Below are 18745 nucleotides of genomic sequence, written 5' to 3'. Positions count from 1 at the left end.
AGAGAGAAAGAAGATGAAGATTTCACCCGTCGGGGAAAAAAAAAGGGGTGTTCCCGGGTCCGCCAACCCATTTTATTCCACAAAACTATTCATTACAGATGAGTGGAACAAAAAGTCTCTACAGAAAGAGGGGAAAAAAGAGAGAAAGAAGATGAAGATTTCACCCGTCGGGGGAAAAAAAAGGGGTGTTCCCGGGTTCACCAACCCATTTTATTCCACAAAACAATTCATTACAGGTGAGTGGAACAAAAAGTCTCTATATATCATAAATCCCTCCTATTTATAGAAGATATGAGTGAAAAATTTAAAAAATTACATATCTAATCTCGCTTTAAAGAGGAAGGCAAAAGACATTCTAGTCCCTTTATATTGAACCACCAGTTTGTCATGAGATCCGTGTAGATCATTTTTTAACATACAAAATGTATAATTCTTCCTTATAAAACGAACAACACCCTGCAATCTTCTACAATAATTTTTATTTTTTTACTTATCTAAAACTTAAAAATTCAATACTCACACGTATATCACCCTGTATTAAAACCAAATCAAAATATATGGATCAAAAGGATGCAAATCATAAGAATTCTAATATGCATGCAAATCAGCAAAGCTCATATATATATATATATATATATATATAAAGCCAAGAAAATCACAAATAACAATAATAACAAGCTCCAAATCAATGGCTCCCTAAAAAACAAAGCAAAAACATGTATCAGCACTGTCTGCAGATCATCAATGTAAAAATGAAGAAAAACAATACCAAAAAAACAGCAAAAAGTGTAGCAAACAGCTAAAAATCATAAAAAAGAAAATTAGGAGAAAATGAGAAACATTGAGTCTCCAAAGGGCTCTCTGAGCATACTATAAAACATATTTCTTTGAAGCTATGGAGCATCGGCTTCTGTCGAAAGGCTGTCTGATGAAGTTCTTCTAGCGGAACTGGATTTACGTAAAGGGCTTTCAGCTATCTTCTTCTGACTTCGTTCGCGAATCAGAGCCTGAGGTTGTCTTCTTGGTGTCTCTTTCGGCTTCTGCCCTGCAATTTGAGACAATAATTAGGTTTTTTTTGTGATTATATGTATGTATGTATGTATGTATATGGGTGGGTGTGTGTGTTAGATATGTAAATACATAGAAAATAAGTGCTTATGTGATTCTACCAAAAACTTGGAGGTGATATTATTACTATATGGGTATAAGTTTGAGAGCAAAAAGATACTTCAAGCAGCTATTTATGTTTGAAAAATGTGTATTACAATTTTAAAAATTAAAAATGGTAGTATGGTCCGGGCGGTACAAATGTAAAAAGTAAAGTTTATGTGCTACATATGTAAATATATAATTTAGTGTGTGAAAATTATTGGTGTGAGTCAAGCCGACTCAAAAGCCGGTAGCCCGTAAACTAAGCTTGATAAGCTAACAAGTCTAGCCCGTAAACTAAGCTTGATTAGCTAGTGAGTCCGTTTGTTTAAAAAATATTAATATATAATATACTCAAAATATATTAAATTTCAGGACTCCATCTCTAAATGATTAAAAGTATTTAAAAAATAATATTTTATATTAAATAATTTTTTATTATTTTTCGTTGAGATTAGAATGGCTTGAGTTTAAAAAATGTATGTTAGTGGGCTCAATTTTAAATATTTTTTTTAATAATATTTTATATTAAATAATTTTTTATTATTTTTGGTTGAAATTAGAATGGCTTGAGCTTAAAAAATGTATGGTAGTGGGCTCAATTTTAAATATTTTTTTTAAAAAAAAATTTGCTTCAGAAAATTACCCGAGAACCTACTGGGAGTTCCGGGACTTCGCGGTGTGGGACTTTTGGGCTCCATGTCCAGCTTCGTCAGAGACGACGACTTCGTAAGAATGTCGGCTTTAGAAACCTTCTCCTGAATCAACCTCTGCAACGCAGCCTCATCTCCACAAGCAGATTTTTGTTCGCTTTCCGTCTCCGATGGTTTCTCCAATGGATTCTTCCCCATTCTCTGCCTCTCCAAAACACTGTAGCAGAACATCTGCCATGGAACCTCCGAAACCCTCGCCTCCTCCGCTGTCGTCCACGATTCAAATTTCGTCAACAGGGACATTTCGATGTCGAAGTAATCGACAGGAGGGTTCAGGTTGACATCTGGGTTCTTGATGAGGAGCCTCTTGGTGTAACGAAGCACGCGGCATATGGATGAGAAGCTCGGCCGCTGCGATGGATCGGAATGCCAGCATTTCTTGGTGAGATTGCTGAGGAACTTCGGAGGATCAGGAGTGAACAATGGCCTCAGCCCTTCTTTTATGTTCCTGATCACGTTCTCCCCTTGCATGTGATCATCATCAAACGGGATTTTGCCGGTGAGCAGCTGAAAGCAAATCATTGCGAAGCTGTAAACATCGGCCTTCTCGGTAAACCTTGCAGATTGGGAGGTCGAGAACTGCTCCTGTTCCCGCAATACTTCAGGTGCGTTCCAGATCCAGTGATTCTTGTCTGTTTGCATCGTTGATTTCTGCGAATGCCATTTGTTTTTATTACTTGATTTCCCAAATCCGGTGATTTTAGCATGCAAGTAACCGTCTGATGGGGGGCTTCTCGCCTTGACGAGAATATTTGTAGGCTTTAGATCTCCGTGATACAGCTTCTTGGAATGCAAATACTCCATCCCTCTCGCAATTTGAAGCATAATGTCTACTGCAACATGTAGAGGGAAAGGAATTCTTCTTCTTGCAGAACTAACTTCGCCTATGTATTTGAGCAGGTTCTTGTTCATGAGCTCCATAAGAACATAATACTCCACCCTTGCCTCATCTGAGAAAGCATACATATAGTTCAATACATTGGGGTGCATGACTGAAGTAAGAAGAGAGATCTCAGGTGACATGGAATTCAAATCAGAAAAGCAGTGATGAAGAGCAAATGATTCGCCCATCCATTCAGCCTCCTTATACTGACTCCCATTTCCTAATCTTCTTCCTTGTTGGAATTTTTTTGATTCCAAAATCATTGACATGGGGTGCAGCGTATCCCTTGGAGCCAACAGAAGCTCAGCAACCTGGCTTTCATGCGTTTTTAAAGCAATGGAGGTCTCCTTCTCAGATATCTGCTCAGTGAGTAGCCATCTGTCTTCCTTCCCAACACTGTTAAAAGAACTGCACATCTCCTGAGAAACCAAGTAAAGCTTTGCAAAACGATGGAAGAAGAGTTTTGGTTCCATCCACGACTGCTCGTACTTCTTCCAGAAAGCAGTTATTTTCCACTGAATGGTGTCAGTGTCTTGGCCGCTAATTTCTCCTACATTCTCAATGGCCTCAACAACAATAAACAAGCACCACAACAAGTTGTGCAGATGGAAATCAACACAGTCTGTGTTTAAGTTGAGGCTAAGGGCCTTTACCCACCAGCTTTTAGGTTCCAAGCATTTCTTAACGTAGTACTCACCTTCTTTGATCACCCTGTGGAGCTCTTTCAATGGGTTTTCAAGTTCCTTCCATTTTATTCGATTTTCGTCATAGCTTAGGTGCTGCTTTATCTCATCAGTAATGACGTCAAAGGCGAGGTTGAAAGCATCAATGAGCAAGCAGCATTGCCTTTGGTTGATCTGTATCTCATCTTGGAACACCTTGTAAGCGTTGAGACTTCCAATGGCTTCCCCAACTTGTCGTAGTTGCTCCATTGTTGATACGTGGAACCTAGGTATGGCTGAAATTTATCTGCATTTTATATCATATATTTTTAGAATTCTCTTCCAGTTTCTCAAAAACAGCTTTTGTGAATCAAATTTTGACAAAGACAAGGAAAAATATGCTTTGTTGGCTGTTTTTCTTTTGCATAATCAGACTGTAACAAGGCACCAAATGAAGCCGAAGTCTACAAGATTCTTCACTGTTTTGTAATACATAAAGAGGAACAAGAAGATTTTGATATATGTAATTGAAGAGATTTATAAAGCGATAATAAGAAATTTTCATGCCAAAATTTCTGAGGAATGGTTTCGAAACAGTTCAATTCATCATTGTTGAAGGCATTGATATCAACTAAATTGATAAAATTACTTGCACGAAAGCATGAAAAAATAAATGATGGCTCGACTTCAAGAGCTGAAGTTGATTAGCTAAATTGAAGAAGAATATCTGTAGGACTATATGGTGAGAGAATAAGAATTAAAATTAGACATTTTTTAGTAATCATATGTAAACCATTATTGCACGTGGATTGGAGTTTTGGGTACTAAGGAAGTAAAAAATAGTCAAATTAGCTATGCCAAAAATGTTAAAATTTATATGAACGTGCTAAAAATCATGAAAGTATAACCATAAAACTATTATATAATAGTAATATAGGAGTAGCATGCATTCAATACAGGTGAAAAATAGCTGGCACGGATGGTTTAGCCACATACAATGAAGAGGAAAAAGTGTGTATAAATAGTGCAAATTGATAGAATTATTGTGAAAGTGCTGGGAAGAAATATTAATAGGCCAAAATTCATATGAAAAGAAGTTGGTGCAAACATGTCTAAAATAAGCTCAATACTACAAGTAACTAGGGTTGTGATCGAGGCAAGCTGACTTGTGAGATTGCTTGAGCTCAACTCGTTTATGAGCTCATAAGCTTGGCTTATCAAACCGCCAACTAGAGTTCAAGCATAGCTTAAAGGTCATGTTACATATGAGATCGAGTTAAAGATGGACGTCACTCAACTTGATGATTCATCAAGCCCACTCATTACAGCCATTTTATTCTATTTTATTTTATTTTAAAAAATCTTAGTTTGCGTTTATGCAAGACGCTTATCCATTGATCTACCTAAGCTATGCCATTAACAATTAATCAAGTAAAGTAATTAATTAAGGGCAATCTATCTGGTTAAGCTCAAGCTTACAATGAGCTTAATGAAGCTCAAGTTTGAATCATAGTTTAATAAACCTGGTGAACCTAAAGTGAAGTCAACATGAGTTGGGCTAGAATAAATTCTCTCTCTATATTCAACACACAATCTAAGTGGTGAATGTAAAGGATACTTCGCTATTTTGACATGCAAGCACAGAGAAATAAGAAGATTCATATGAACCCAATAAGTCAAAACCGAACTCAAGCAAGGATACATGAATGCTCACTTAACCTACATGATGGCTCAAACAAGCCAACTCAGTGAACCTGTAAGATTTCTTTGTTATGCCAGTTACAAAATCGGTCCCGGCGGGACCGATCAGGAATCAGTCGAGCGGCCCACTCCAGCTGTCTAAGAGGCGAACGACTCAACAGGAAAGGGAGACATGGCGTGGAGCAGCGACAGAGAAGTCCAAAAAATAGATGGGGCCCACGAAGGCTTTAATCAGGTAAGCAACGAGGAGAAATTAAAGATTTGGGGGGGGGGGGGGGGGGAATGTTTGTGCTAGGGTTATATTAGGGGTAATAACTTAGGGTTTGTTTGATGTTTTGTTTGTTTGTAGTTGTTTTTCTTTCTCGTGGTGTTCATAGCGTCAGTAGGGTTTGTGGAGAGGTGATCTACCTCTCGAATAGTAGATCATCATTATATCTTGTTTGTTTTCATTAGTATTGGTAAAAGCAACCCTCATTTGCATTTCTCTGCCTCTCTTGTGCAGTCTATTTGTTATTTGTTCGTTGTTTTTGTTTTCGGATCATATCAAATTGGTATCAACACAAGATCTTGCAGGGATGACATCAAAGAAAGTGGATTTGCTGGAAGGAGAAGTAGGGTAGGTTTTCTTCCATAGAGAGCCGAATGAAGGAATTATTCGAGAGTATTGGGGAAATGTGAGAGTTGATGGAGAGGCTCATGGAGATGCACTCTAAGGCCCTGTTGACCGCTAAAGTTGCAAACCCTAACCAAGGGTTAATCAGATAATCTTTGGTCAGATCAGTTGCAAACCCTAACCAAGGGTTAATCAGATAATCTCTGGTCAAAAGGGAATGAAATCGAACGAGAGGACAGCGAGGAGGGCATCATCTAAACTTGATGTTCTCTTCTCCATCGAATGAGAGGACATCAAGTTGCAAGAATCTGTATAGCGGAGCCATTCGACAGTGGGAAACTCAAATGGAGGGAGGGGCTGGGTCGAAAAATGGAGGGATGGTGCAAGGGGCGCGTAAGAGCATGAAGGAGGAAGGGGAGAATCTGTATTGGGGTATGGTTATGACCGAAGGAGGGAGTTTACCCTAGGCACAGGGGGAAACACCGAAGGAAAAGGAAGTTGGTGTGGAGAGGCCATGGTCAGAAAACTAAAGATGCCGATCTTTGATGGAGAAGATGCACAAGGTGGATGTATCTGGTGGAGCGATAATTTATGATAAACGAGTTAACAAAAGAAGAGAAGCTCGTGTGGGCAAGATTATATTTGGAGGGAAAGACTCTAGCGTGGTTTCAGTGGATGGAATTCAGGTATTCGATAAATTTGTGGGAGGAGTTTTAGAATTGCTTGTTGTAACATTTCTGAGCCATTCGGGAAGGAGACTTACACGAGCAATTCTACGCTCTGACTTAGGAGGAGACAATCACATAATACAAGGAGAGATTCGAGCTCTTGTCGAGGCTGCTGAGGGGTATTTCTGCAGCTGGATTGGAGGGAAACTTCTTGAATGGTCCGAAACCTGACATATGAACAGTCATTCGACAATTGAGTTCACGTGGATTGAGGGAAATGATGGAGCTCACAGATGATGGAAGACAAGAAACAAGTGAAGAAGAAAAGCAAAGACAACAACACTGGAGGATTCTACAAGAGTGCCTTGACGACCACGACACCGAGGACCCAAAATCTGTCATTTTAGAATGAGATGCTAAAGGAGGAAGGGGCAATTTTAGGCCCCTCGCCAATGCAGGAGTGCATGATAGAAGAGCAAAATGATTATGCTATTGATGTGTCGAGAAGTATGCCCTAAAACATTCTTGCAAGGAGTGCGCCCTTCAAATCCTTTTAGCTCAGGAGGAGGACACAGATGTGCCCTTCAAATCCTTTTAGCTCAGGAGGAGGACACAAATGTGGAGGAGGAGTATCTGTACTTGGATGTAGCGGAGGTGTCCCTCAATTTAGTCGTGAGATTTACTCTGAGTTACACTATGAAAGTGAGGGGGCGTATTGGGGAACAATCAATTGTCGTGTTGGTGGATAGTGAAGCCACACATAGCTTCATCTCCAATAGGGTTGTAGCTTGTAGCTACAGGGAGCTCTAACATCATGATGAAAACAGGGAAGTTGGAGAAAAGTCGGGGGATTTGTAAGGGATTTATTCTCACACTACATGGCCTACAGGTGATGGAAAAGTTCCTTCCGTTGGACTTGGCAACACAGATGTGAGTCTGGGGATGTAGTGGCTGTAGAAGCTTGGGGAGATGAAGGTGGATGAAGGTGGAATGGAAATCACTAACGATAGAGTTCCAGGTGGAGGATATGAAGGTGATGCTGAGAGGAGATGCTAGCTTATGGAAAACAATGATCTAGCTCAAAATTCTGAGAGGAGATGCTAGCTTATGGAAAACAATGATCCAACTCAAAATTATGGTCAAGTCGATATGGGGAGCAGGGATAGGCTATTTTGGTGGACTTGCAGAGCATTGAGGAGATCCGATATCTTGACTCGACGGAATTTCCTGAGGGGGTCTACTAACTCTTACAGGAGTTTGCTAACATCTTTCAGCAGTCGAGCGGGTTACCACCTCCGAGGGAGCACGAGCACACCATTGCATTAAAGAAGGGTGTCCCCCTGTTAGTGCTAGACAATACCAGTATCCTTAGATTTATAATGATGAGATAGAGAAGTTGATTCGAGAGATACTATAGATTGAGATTATCAAACCTAGTGTGTGCTCGTTTTCCATTTTAGTTCTGTCGATGAAGAAAAAAAATGGTAGTTGAAGGTTTTGAGTGGACTATTGGGCTTTGAACAGTGAGATGATGCTAGATAAATTTCCTATCCTTGTAATTAATGAGCTGCTAGATGAGCTGTATGTGACAGTCATCTTCTCAAAAATTGATCTTAAGTCAGGATGCCACTAGATCAGAATTAATTCAACTGACGTGTACAAAACAACGTTCATGACACATGAAATTACAAGTTCTTGGTGATGTCATTTGACCTCACCAACGCCCCAATCACATTTCAGTCCCTCATGAATAGGGATTTTCAGCCTTACCTCAAGAAATTCGTCCTGGTCTTCTTTGATGACATTCTGTTCTACATTCGTATAGAGGAAGACAAGTGGAGTACCGTTTGTACGTTAATTTGAAGAAATGTTTCTTTGCAAAGCTACTAGTGGAGTTCCTAGGGCACGCAGTTACTAGGGGAGGAGTCAGTAGACGTGTCCAAGATCGAGGCTATGATGGACTGTCCTCTACCAAGGAGCTTAAAGGAGTTGAGGGGATTCCTAGGTCTCAGCAGATACTATCGAAAATTGTGAAAGGCTATGACGCGATAGTATGGCCACTGACAAGTAGTACTAGTCCTAATTTGAGTTTCTCTACCTCTTGTGCAATCTATTCGCTGTTTTTAGTTCCGGATTGTATCATTCTTCTAATTAAAAGACAAGCAGTGCTAGTCAAATTTCATATACGGTTGATACTTATTTATCAACTCGGTAGTAGCGAATAACATCTTAGTTATGCATGACACGAGCAAACACTCACCAATCCATATGATGACTATCTCGGTTTATAATTTCTACTAAAATTCTAAGTCACTCTAAAAGATTTTACTTTTTTAACTTTTTTCTATGTCGCTTATTATGTAACATAATGAATGGCAATCTAAACTGATAAATAAAGGTATAGTGTTGGAATTCAAGGTACACAACTTGAGGCAATTAATCTCTGTATCGTATCGTCATAATCAATAAAATCCAAGGGTTTCTCTACTGTTCTTTTCGCCTTTTCTCCGCCATCTTTTCCTCTGTTGAAGTGTTCTAGTTTCGGCTGTGTGCATTCACAAGCTATTCCCGATTTAATATCCTCTAAGATATAATGCTACAAACCGGAAGAGGAACATTCCATGAAGTGGGAATTAACAGAGAAAAATCAATCATCACGGATGAAAAAATTAAGTGTTTTTTACTGGACGGTAACTTGTAGAGCTGAGTAAGGATGGCACTAATGATTCAGGAAGTATTACAGCAAGTGTTGCCAACAATGTCTTCAGACTTTGTGAATAAAAGAAGACAAAGAAGAACATCTGCAACCAGAGCAATGCCCTCTATATGGATATTAAGGAAACAAATTCCAAATCATATCGTTGGAAGGAGAATAATGTTTTGAAGAGAAACTTGCAATTGGAGAGTGCTTTCCCTGGGAAATCACAGAGGCCCATCCTATGGAGAAATTTGAGATTCTACGTTTCGAGTCTTACAGGGGAAGAATGGATCCAATTGAGATTCGATGTTTCTGGTTTTGAATCAGCTCTTTATTTCATTGTCCGAAATTGATAATGCTTTAAAATGCCATCAACTTTTAATAACTTTGAAGGTGTCAGCCCTTTGGTGGTTTATTTGCCTTCCATTAGGTGTAATCATCCCTTTCTTAATTCAAAAGAATGTTTATTACTCAGTTTGTTAGTGCACATAAGCCATTGAAAAATTTACATGCGCCACTAAACAAATATGACAAGAATTAAGTAAGCCACCAAGGAGTTTAGTTATTCATTTTTCTGAAGGAGATGCTTGTAGTGAAGGCCTTAGAGCTTGCCAGCTCATGCCTCCTTGGCTCAGGGTTAGAGGGAATGTCCATTCGTTATGCATTGGGTTTTTATCAATTGAAGAAATCTTGAGCCATAAATTGATGATGTCTTGATAATAAATAGAACTCTTGAACAACATATAATAAAACTAAAAGAAACTTTCAGAAAATATAATATGAAACTTAATCTTTTGGAATATGCTTTTGGAGTTGTATCTTGAAAGTTCATTGTTTCTTACTCATACCTGAAGTTATTATTACCAATTGTTGAATTGAGCAGATTTATCTGTAAGTCGAGCGACAAATGTTTAACGTTATTCGAGTTAGTAAGAAGTGCTAAATATTTATCCTAAAAAGATGATTGTGAAAATGTATTCATATGGTCAAAACAATAAGTATCTTCACCATCATTACTTCAAGGCTCGCAAAATAGAGAAGACTTATTTTCCATAAAAAAAATATAGGAATATTTAAATACATACCACCTAATTCCTATTTGTTTACACATACATATCTCATAACTAAAATTGAGGAATGAAGAAAGACAATGGCATTAGATTTATAATGTTAGTAAAATTCTGAGGGGCATCAAGTAAAGATATCCAATTATAAAATTTGTCTGCTTCAGCTTTAATTGTTATAGTTAGGAGAGACTTGAGTTGTACTTCCAAACACACTTAGTACAAGTAGTCACTGACCATCCGGTAATCACTAAACAATATCATGCATGGTGAATACTCTAATAAGCTGCAGAGCTCAGCGTATTAGAACAATGACAAGGTGCCAAGATCAAGCACAAGAACTCAGGATTTTTAAGGCGAAAACAAATGATTTGAAGATAGAAATTTAATTTCTATCACTAACTAATAAAAGTAATCATCCAAATAATTAAAAGAGAGCTACTATCAAATGCTAACAATATGCGTCGATTATATTAGAATTAGTTGGTATTGACATAAGCATCGACATTGATAAGACATTAATTATTAATGTTGGTGTCAGTCGAGTGTCTAGAGCTGTCAAAACGGCTCGTTGTTCGTGAACAGCTCGTGTTCAACTCATTAAGAAGCTCGACAAGCCGAACACGAACAACGCAAATAAAGATTTGTACGTTCGTGTTCGACTCGTTTTGGCTCGAAACCCTAAACCTTATCAAGGTCAACGGCAATCGGCATTCATGACATTAGTGATGAAGATATTTATAAAAATGAAAATACCATTAGCAAAAGCATTTATATAACATCATGCTCGGAATAAAATAAAAAAAAAAAAACTATAATTTATTTTTCAAAATCCAGTCTGTAACAAATGTAAAAGAAAAATTGCAGAACTGGAAACAGTGACATAAGTGAAAGATAGAAAACCTAACCTGCAGAGTTACTCCACACACTGAAACAGAAGCTGGACTTGTCTCGAGAGAAGAGAAGGCGAGAGATAAAATGAAATGGAGAGCTGCTTTTAGGAGAGGAGAAGGAAGAAATAAGTAAATACGTGTCGAGAAATTGGAGCTCCAAGTCCGGCTTTTTGCCATCTCTCTCAGTACTGATTTGCTTCGCCATTGACGAGGACAAACGAAGAGGTTTGGGCGGAGAACTTTGTGCAACGGCCTAACAGATATATAATATGCTGTTCAAACTTTAAAGTGTGGCGCTTTTTATAGAGACCACCCCCAAACATTGATATTTACGCATTAAAAATGTTGGCAGGGCTGTGAATTTAGTTCGGAGATCATTAATTGCTCGAAAATTGATTTGAATTTTGGCCCGGGTTGAAATATATGTGCCGAGCTACGAGCTAAATTTTTTGATAGAATCTTTTTGTGTCAACCCCAACTCAGCCCGAGATCGAGTCGTTCACAACACTAGTGATGTTAGGGTTGTGAAGTTAGCAAATTTAGATCAAAGAATGTTAATCGCTCGAAAATTGATTTGAATCTTCGCTTGATCGAGATCGGATTGAAATAAACGAGTCGAGCTGCGAGTCAAAATTTTGGATCAATTTTGTTTCGAGCCAATTTTGACCCAACCCCGGCTCCGCTCGAAATCAGATCGTTAACAACCCTACATCTATATGACTTTTTTGAACAACCGAACGGATGTATTTACGCGTACAACGATGAGACTATTGAGAATTTGATAAAAATGAAAGATACGGATTGGGGTTTTACCATGAATTTGGATATTTGAGTGAGAATTTGAAAAATGCATGAAAGAGGGTGGTTGGTTTATAATTAGCAATGTTTAGGGTGGTCTGCATGTAATTTGAGTTGAAGAAGCCATCTTTTGGTATGAAAAAAAATCTGAAAAGACAAATTTAATGTAAGTTTGTGTAATATCCAACAGTACAACATTTTCAGGAATTAACCACAATACTGTTAAGTGTATGATTATATATATATATATATATATATATATATTACTAAGAATTGTAAGTACGAAAAAACAATAGTAATAGTTTAGTTAAATTTGTTGAAAAATTTTATATATGTAGATATGAATGAATTTTATGGAGTCGTTTGACATTTGTATTATAAGTTGTTTTTATGTGTGTTACTAGTTATAATTAAGCTATTTTATGATTTTTTTCATTATTTTGGAGCTTTGGATTCCAAGATAAAGCATAATTTACAGGAACTATATAATAAAACCAAATAATTTGCATATTTATGAGTTTACCATGGCATTATTTTGATGTAAGTTTCACTCCCCCATCTAAAGTCTTCATTAACTTCCTTTTCCCCCAAACCTTGAAGGCCAAAGAGAATGCGAGAGAAATAGAGGGTGAGAGGAAGTTGAAAGTCCCAAGGTTGGCTACTGTTATCATACCTATGAATTCAATGATTTTGATTTTGTGCAGTTTTAACATTTTTATTTATTGAAAAATTACAAATATTGTGATATCATGATATCTTGAAAACTTTCAACATAAAACTTTCTTATGTTTTATGGTATTTTAGCTGTTTTCCACATATTAGTATAAATATATTGATTTTTCTTAACTCGTCTCTTTTTTCATAGGCATATTTTTCTCAAAAAATGGTAACTTGTAGAGTTATTATAATTTTTTTAAGAAGATAATCAAAAGGCTACGCCATAATATTTCGGCACAAAAGTGGTAATATGTAGAGTTATTATAATTTTTTTTATTAAGATTGATGCATATGATTGATCATATTATTATATTTTGTGAATTGCACCACTTTAATCTATATGAAAACTTTGTAGATGTTGTAATTGATATGATGAGAAAGATGCCACGTATGATACAATTTGTTAATTATATTATCTTTTCTATGAAATAGGTGCATGCAAGAAAGGCTAGTAATAATGATTTAGGTTGGGAGATACATAATACCTTTTGTCAAAAAGGTCCTATGTAGATGTCGGTTTGAGGTCCTATATAGATGTTATCCCATTTTTATGCATTTAAAAAAGTCACTAGGAAACCCTAAAACTAGATTCCAGACTTTTATAGAGAGGAAGGAAGTCCTCACAAAAGTGAGGTCAACACCCAGAAAAAGAAAGAAGTCGGAGTAGAAAAAAACTAAACTATGCGAAGTTTGACGAGGTTTCTCAGCTCAAAAGCTCCAAGAATAGCTCCTCGAACTCCTCCAAGGAAAGCGAAACCACCGCCACCAGCAAAGGAAACTTGGTCAAAATTAGGACTTGAGAATGAGCTGTGGAGAGCACCGCCACCAGCAAAGGAAACTTGGTCAAAATTAGAAGGACTTGAGAATGAGCTGTGGAGAAGAACTCACACACCAAAAATTCAATGAGAGGAGGGCAAGAAAGCTTATTGATCCCTTAAAATTAACCACGAGGTCAATCCAATAACCTTCCATCGAGTCCCTTGGTCTGCCATCTATAAAGATGAAGCATCAAATATACAAAAGTTCATGTTGTTTTAATAAACTCAAAAAATGGGAATTACACAGACCCATTAATAAATACAACACGTGATAAAGCATCAACTGAAGATATGACAAAAGTTCATGTTGTTTTAATAAACTCAAAAAATGGGGATTACACAGACCCATTAATAGATACAACATGTGACACGTCCCATGCATTCAAACGAAAAAGAAGGAAACATATATACAAGAATAAAAGGGGCGGAGAAATCATGCGGTCTAAAAGGATCGACCAACCATCTGCCTCCAACCTCATTGCCATTCTCCCTCAACTTGTTCCTCTCCTCGGAACATGAGCTTGAAAGGAATGTTGGAGCTCCCTCTCCCACCTCTCGTAGGCATCCACATGCCAATTGGCCAACACATCCTACTACTGCCCTTAAGCCAACATAACATACAATTTAATCTTCCTGTGAGATCTTCAAGTTTTCGTCTAGACGGCGGTTCTGTTGTCGATCTTGTCTCTCAATCCGAAGAGGTTTTAGGATGTCAGGGCACAACAAGTCTCCTCCTTGTAGGTAAGCCAAGCGTGCTTGGCAAGAGAACTTTGGACCCTAAGGGCTACTGATGTGGAGCTGGAGTCAGAAATCTCATGACTAAAATCACTGTTAAGGAGGGAAGCGCGACTGGTCCCTGGCCTTACTGTGCAAGCGTGTTGGTGTGGCATCTTTTGATAGCGAATTATAGAAAAAAGAGATAAAACTATAAGGTCATGCTGTCATAAATTAACGTTATGGAAGTGTTTGGGTTCATCCTTTATTTATAAATGTTTGGGCGCCACAGCGTCAATCACGGCGCCTTGAATCAAGCCCAGACAATAACTCCTTCTGATGATCATAAATATCATTTTAGGCGGGGCACCACGGCGCCCGACATTAGTGCCACAATGCCCCATCATTCGAGGAACTAGGGTGTTAGCTCTTATTGAATTTTGTGGAATGCACGCAGTGGCACCTGATCCCAATTTCATGATACCATAAACGATGGTAGCTAGCAGTGGATGCACATTTGATCATTTATAGCGCCTCGATGCCCAACATTGGCACAGCGACGTCGTGCCTTACTTGAACTTTTTTGCTTATGGCCCGGCTAGCCATACACACAAAATCCTAGAAATACTTCGAAAAGACCCAATGACTTCAGATTGGGCTAAAAGTAATTCCAAAAGTTATTATATGAAATATCTCAATTCCAAAGCAACATGAATTGGAGGAGGTCCCCTTATCCCAGAGCAAATATAGAAAATAACTCGGGTAACTCAAGAGTAGCCTGAATGAATCCAATACATCCATGGCTTGATTCTAAAGGTGTAAAAGAAGTTACAAACTCACTAACCTTAATCTCCTTTATTTTTTGTTGCTTATAAATATGAGAGGGCCCAAGTATTACAATAAAACTATATAATTAAGGAATTATGTTACGTGGAGGAGACTAAATGTTATCACAAGAATATCACCTATACTGACCAAGTTGCCCAAAGACGAGAAGTCATTACAAAATAAGTGGATGTTTACCCTTAGAATTATTGGCTGATTTTACTGGTAATTTGCTGGCTGAAAAACCGATAGAAATGATACATTTAACTTAGTGACAAGTTTACGAGCTAAAGCTTCAGCCGGAAAATGTTACCAACTAAAATTTCAGCCGATTTTATTTTCCTGCACACCGATTTTCTGTCAAATTTCAGTTGATAACATTTATTGACTGAATTTTGAGCTTATAAATCAGCCGATATTTGGGTTTATATCATGTATGAAAGCCCTCATTTTTCAATCGCTCGTCATAATTACTCATTTTATCAATTATTTTATTATAAGCTGACTTGAATTGATTTTTTTTTTCTCTTTAGTAATAAAGAAGTCAGCTCAAACTTATAAAGTAAGCTCAAGCTCGAACTTAAACTCAATTAATTCATTAAAGTTAAGCTTAAGTTGAGGGTGGCTTGAGTTCGACATGACTCGTTTACACCTGTAATTATTGGTTTATATACTTGATATGAATGCATGTTTTCTATCAACATAGGATATTATTATAAGTAATTGGAGAGTAACAGAGCAAATATTAACGTCAAGTTTTGATATTTACTATGAACTCTTTTAATTAATGTCAGTTTTTAGAATTGGGTCTTGGACTCTGGGGACAGTGGCACCTTCTTACACACTAGATGGTCGGTTGCCCATACCGAGTATAAAAAGAAGATGATAAAAATTATTCAAAGCATTAAATTCATTTTTTTTAATTATTTTTCTCCTAACTTTGTGATATGTTAATAGAGACAAATACTTAGACAAGAGTCCATTGTCACTAAGTTGCACGCTCACACATATCTGCATCGATCAGACCAGTGGTGGGTCAATAACAGATCTTAGACGTGTCCACATAAGTTGATTTTTTTTTTTTCTGTAATTTGTATATATCATCTTATTTCTACGCTAACTACCATTTATAATCTTTTGTAGGTGGAGTATGTGCACCTGAGGGATGCAGAGAGTCAGAACCCGACACGAGCTGGCATTTCTAATGATCAGTCTAACCACCCAGACCTTGAGATTTGAAGGGAAACTACTAGAGGAAGAAAGAACGCGAGGGTCTACGGCCTAGGCACATACTCAATTTTTTCTATAAGGTGTATCACTTTGTTCTGGTCATAATTCACCCTCCATTGATGATGAAATCTCTGTGCATGTGGACGCACTCGCTGAGGAGTTGTAGGCTAGCTTCATTGCTGAGCTTCCTTATATGGAGGATGAAGGCGGCAGAGCAAGCTAGGGATGTCAGGGTCGAGAGGCTTGAAGCAACTATATGTCGTGGCAAGCAACCAATAATTGAGGGCAATTATGTTTTGTTTTTGTGTTTGTAGAATATATTCATTTGAATTTCATTCACTATTGTACTGAAATGTTTTCTTACATTTATTATTATATGTATTATGATTTCATTCAATAAAGTTGTTTCTACTTATTTATCGATGTTGTTATGAGATGTTATGAAAATAGGTTTTTAATTACTTGATTATATTATTGCTCGTGCGTAAAATTTTCATGTTTAGAGCGATTGATTTTTTAGCTGTTAACAAGTCACCATCCAATTTTTTCAGTCGTTCATTTTGTTAATCAGAAAGTCTTTCTGAGGCAGAAATATTTTATCAACCACGCAAAAAATCACCCGATAATCTATATTATCCATAAAAAAATTAGTGATCGCCAAATGCCTTTTCATCTGATAATCACTAACTTTTATGTAATGGATTGAGCATTTTGTGAGAAGATACTATCATTTATGTTTCTCTTATTTTGCCTTACAAAGTTTAGTAAAGCTACCAAGCCTCATGAAATTTGATCTTGCATCATCTTTCACCAAAAGGTAATGTTATGAGAAAAACATACATCAAGGGCACATGTTTCAAAGGCCATGCTAGTTAAATGACACTTAAATTGAGCTTATTAACATTGAAAAAACTGAGGTTTGTTATAAATTGGTTATAAACTCCTCTTCCTCAATAATTTTGGCAGGCTATATACATTTATTAAATAACATATCATCTCAATCTCAATGAAATAGATGCTGAAAATGTTGCATCATATGAAAAAGCACCCAGAAGCTCCAAAGCAAGCAATGCATTGTGGAATTAGAAATTGCATCAATCAAAAAAAAGTTTTTTTTTATTTTATTTTTTTTTTCAAATGATTGAGCACAAAAATTTAAAATATTTTTATATTAATATTTTAAGACTAAAATTTTAAAAACCGCCAAAAGGAAAACTTGTCTCCACCCTGCTGCCACAAGCCTGCCGCCACCTAACAGATCTCGAAAACCCTAGAGCGAGAGAGGCGCTTCTCTGCACTGCTGTACAGATTGCTCTCTGCAAACCATGCTCCATAAAAGCTCTCTCTCTCACTCCCTCTCTCCCCTCCTCGTGCTCTTCAGAGAAAACGGAGATGGTGACGATGCATGTAGCCCCCACCTTCCTCGTGATGAACATCTTCGGCGACGACGGTGAGTTTCTTTTTTTACGAGAAAAATTTGCGTAAGCAGCCAGCGTTGGTTAGGTCAGAGAGGTTATTTGGGGGGTTATATCCGCATTATACTCTTGTAAATTCCTTTTAATCTCATCTATCTGTAACCTACAAATATATGAAAATAGAAGCGCAGAATTTATTAGAAGATACAGATAAGTTAATGGGAGTTACAGGGGCATAATGCGGATTACGTACGCAACGCTGCGTGCATATTACGTACACAAATTTTTCTGTTTTTTTACTATGCATAAATTTTTTGCTGATTTTTGTGATGACAAAATTTTTTATTTTATTATTTTATTAGGTTGATATTAGTTTTGTTTATTTTGATTAAATAAAAACATTATGGGGCTAGTTTAAGGAATTATTAGGTAATGATTAATGAAGATTTAATCTTATGATAATTAAGATTGGCATGGTGTGAGTTAAAAGAAGAAAATATGAGAGGAGATTTATAATAAGATATAAATGTATTAATTTAAAATTAAATTGCCATTAATAATTAATATTAATTATTTAAAGTATTAAATTTTTTTTTAATCTAAAGGACTTATATGAATAGTAAAACAATTCATCAAATTCTAAGTTGTTGCCTGGCAACGGATGAGATTTAAGGTATTAGGATTTAGTAAATTCGATAAATCTTGATTTACTCAATCATGAATGGGTTAAATAACTTTAATTAAATCCTAAAAAAATTCATCCAGTGATGTTAAATCTACATATTCGTGTGATTTAGTAAATCTGAGATTCACGGGCGAAATTCGTGAAATTCAAATTTATGCGAGACTCGTGAAATTCAGATTCATCAAATCCACGACTTTATTTTACCCAAAATCATCGTCCCGTAAGATTTAGCCTACAACCACATTAAATTCAGAAGTAAATCCGTTGCCAAGGGGGGGCGTTCATTACCTGAGGAGGATATAGAATCTAATGATTTTGAAGATCAAGATGCTGAAAGTTTGGCTGATATGATTGCTTTAAGGGAGTCTATCACAGATGCTATTTGTGGCTGTTGATCAACCAAGTTTTCTTTTAATAAGATTATAAGTTTAAATTCATACCATTTAATTTTGTCCTTCAATATCTATTTCCAATTACCTATCTTTAATAATGTTATTCC

General features: G+C 36.9%; 1 protein-coding gene and 1 long non-coding RNA gene across 3 annotated transcripts; one reads left to right on the top strand and one right to left on the bottom strand.

Moving 5' to 3' along the window:
• Window positions 1–684: 684 nt before the first annotated feature.
• LOC110022291 (mitogen-activated protein kinase kinase kinase 13-B-like) lies at window positions 685–11280 on the bottom strand. Of its 2 annotated transcripts, none has more exons than XM_020721161.1 (3): window positions 11060–11280; window positions 1808–3714; window positions 685–1045 (listed from the first exon to the last, which is right to left on the bottom strand). In XM_020721161.1, the coding sequence occupies exons 2-3, from the start codon at window positions 3675–3677 to the stop codon at window positions 894–896; spliced, it is 2022 nt and encodes a 673-aa protein (XP_020576820.1). In that variant the 5' UTR covers window positions 3678–3714; window positions 11060–11280; the 3' UTR covers window positions 685–893. The 2 variants fall into 2 exon arrangements, with proteins under 2 accessions (XP_020576820.1, XP_020576819.1); XM_020721160.1 differs by having other exon boundaries at window positions 1796–3714; window positions 11060–11278.
• On the top strand, window positions 3621–16404 carry LOC110022292. Its single transcript, XR_002293763.1, has 2 exons — window positions 3621–3697; window positions 16060–16404. It is a non-coding gene; the product is annotated as an uncharacterized LOC110022292 (long non-coding RNA).
• Window positions 16405–18745: the final 2341 nt, after the last annotated feature.

Source organism: Phalaenopsis equestris, unplaced genomic scaffold (genome assembly GCF_001263595.1).
Source record: "Phalaenopsis equestris unplaced genomic scaffold, ASM126359v1 Scaffold000180, whole genome shotgun sequence".
Lineage (NCBI taxonomy): Eukaryota > Viridiplantae > Streptophyta > Magnoliopsida > Asparagales > Orchidaceae > Phalaenopsis > Phalaenopsis equestris.
Note: the sequence above shows the minus strand (reverse complement) of the source record. Positions and strands in the feature narration are given on the sequence as shown.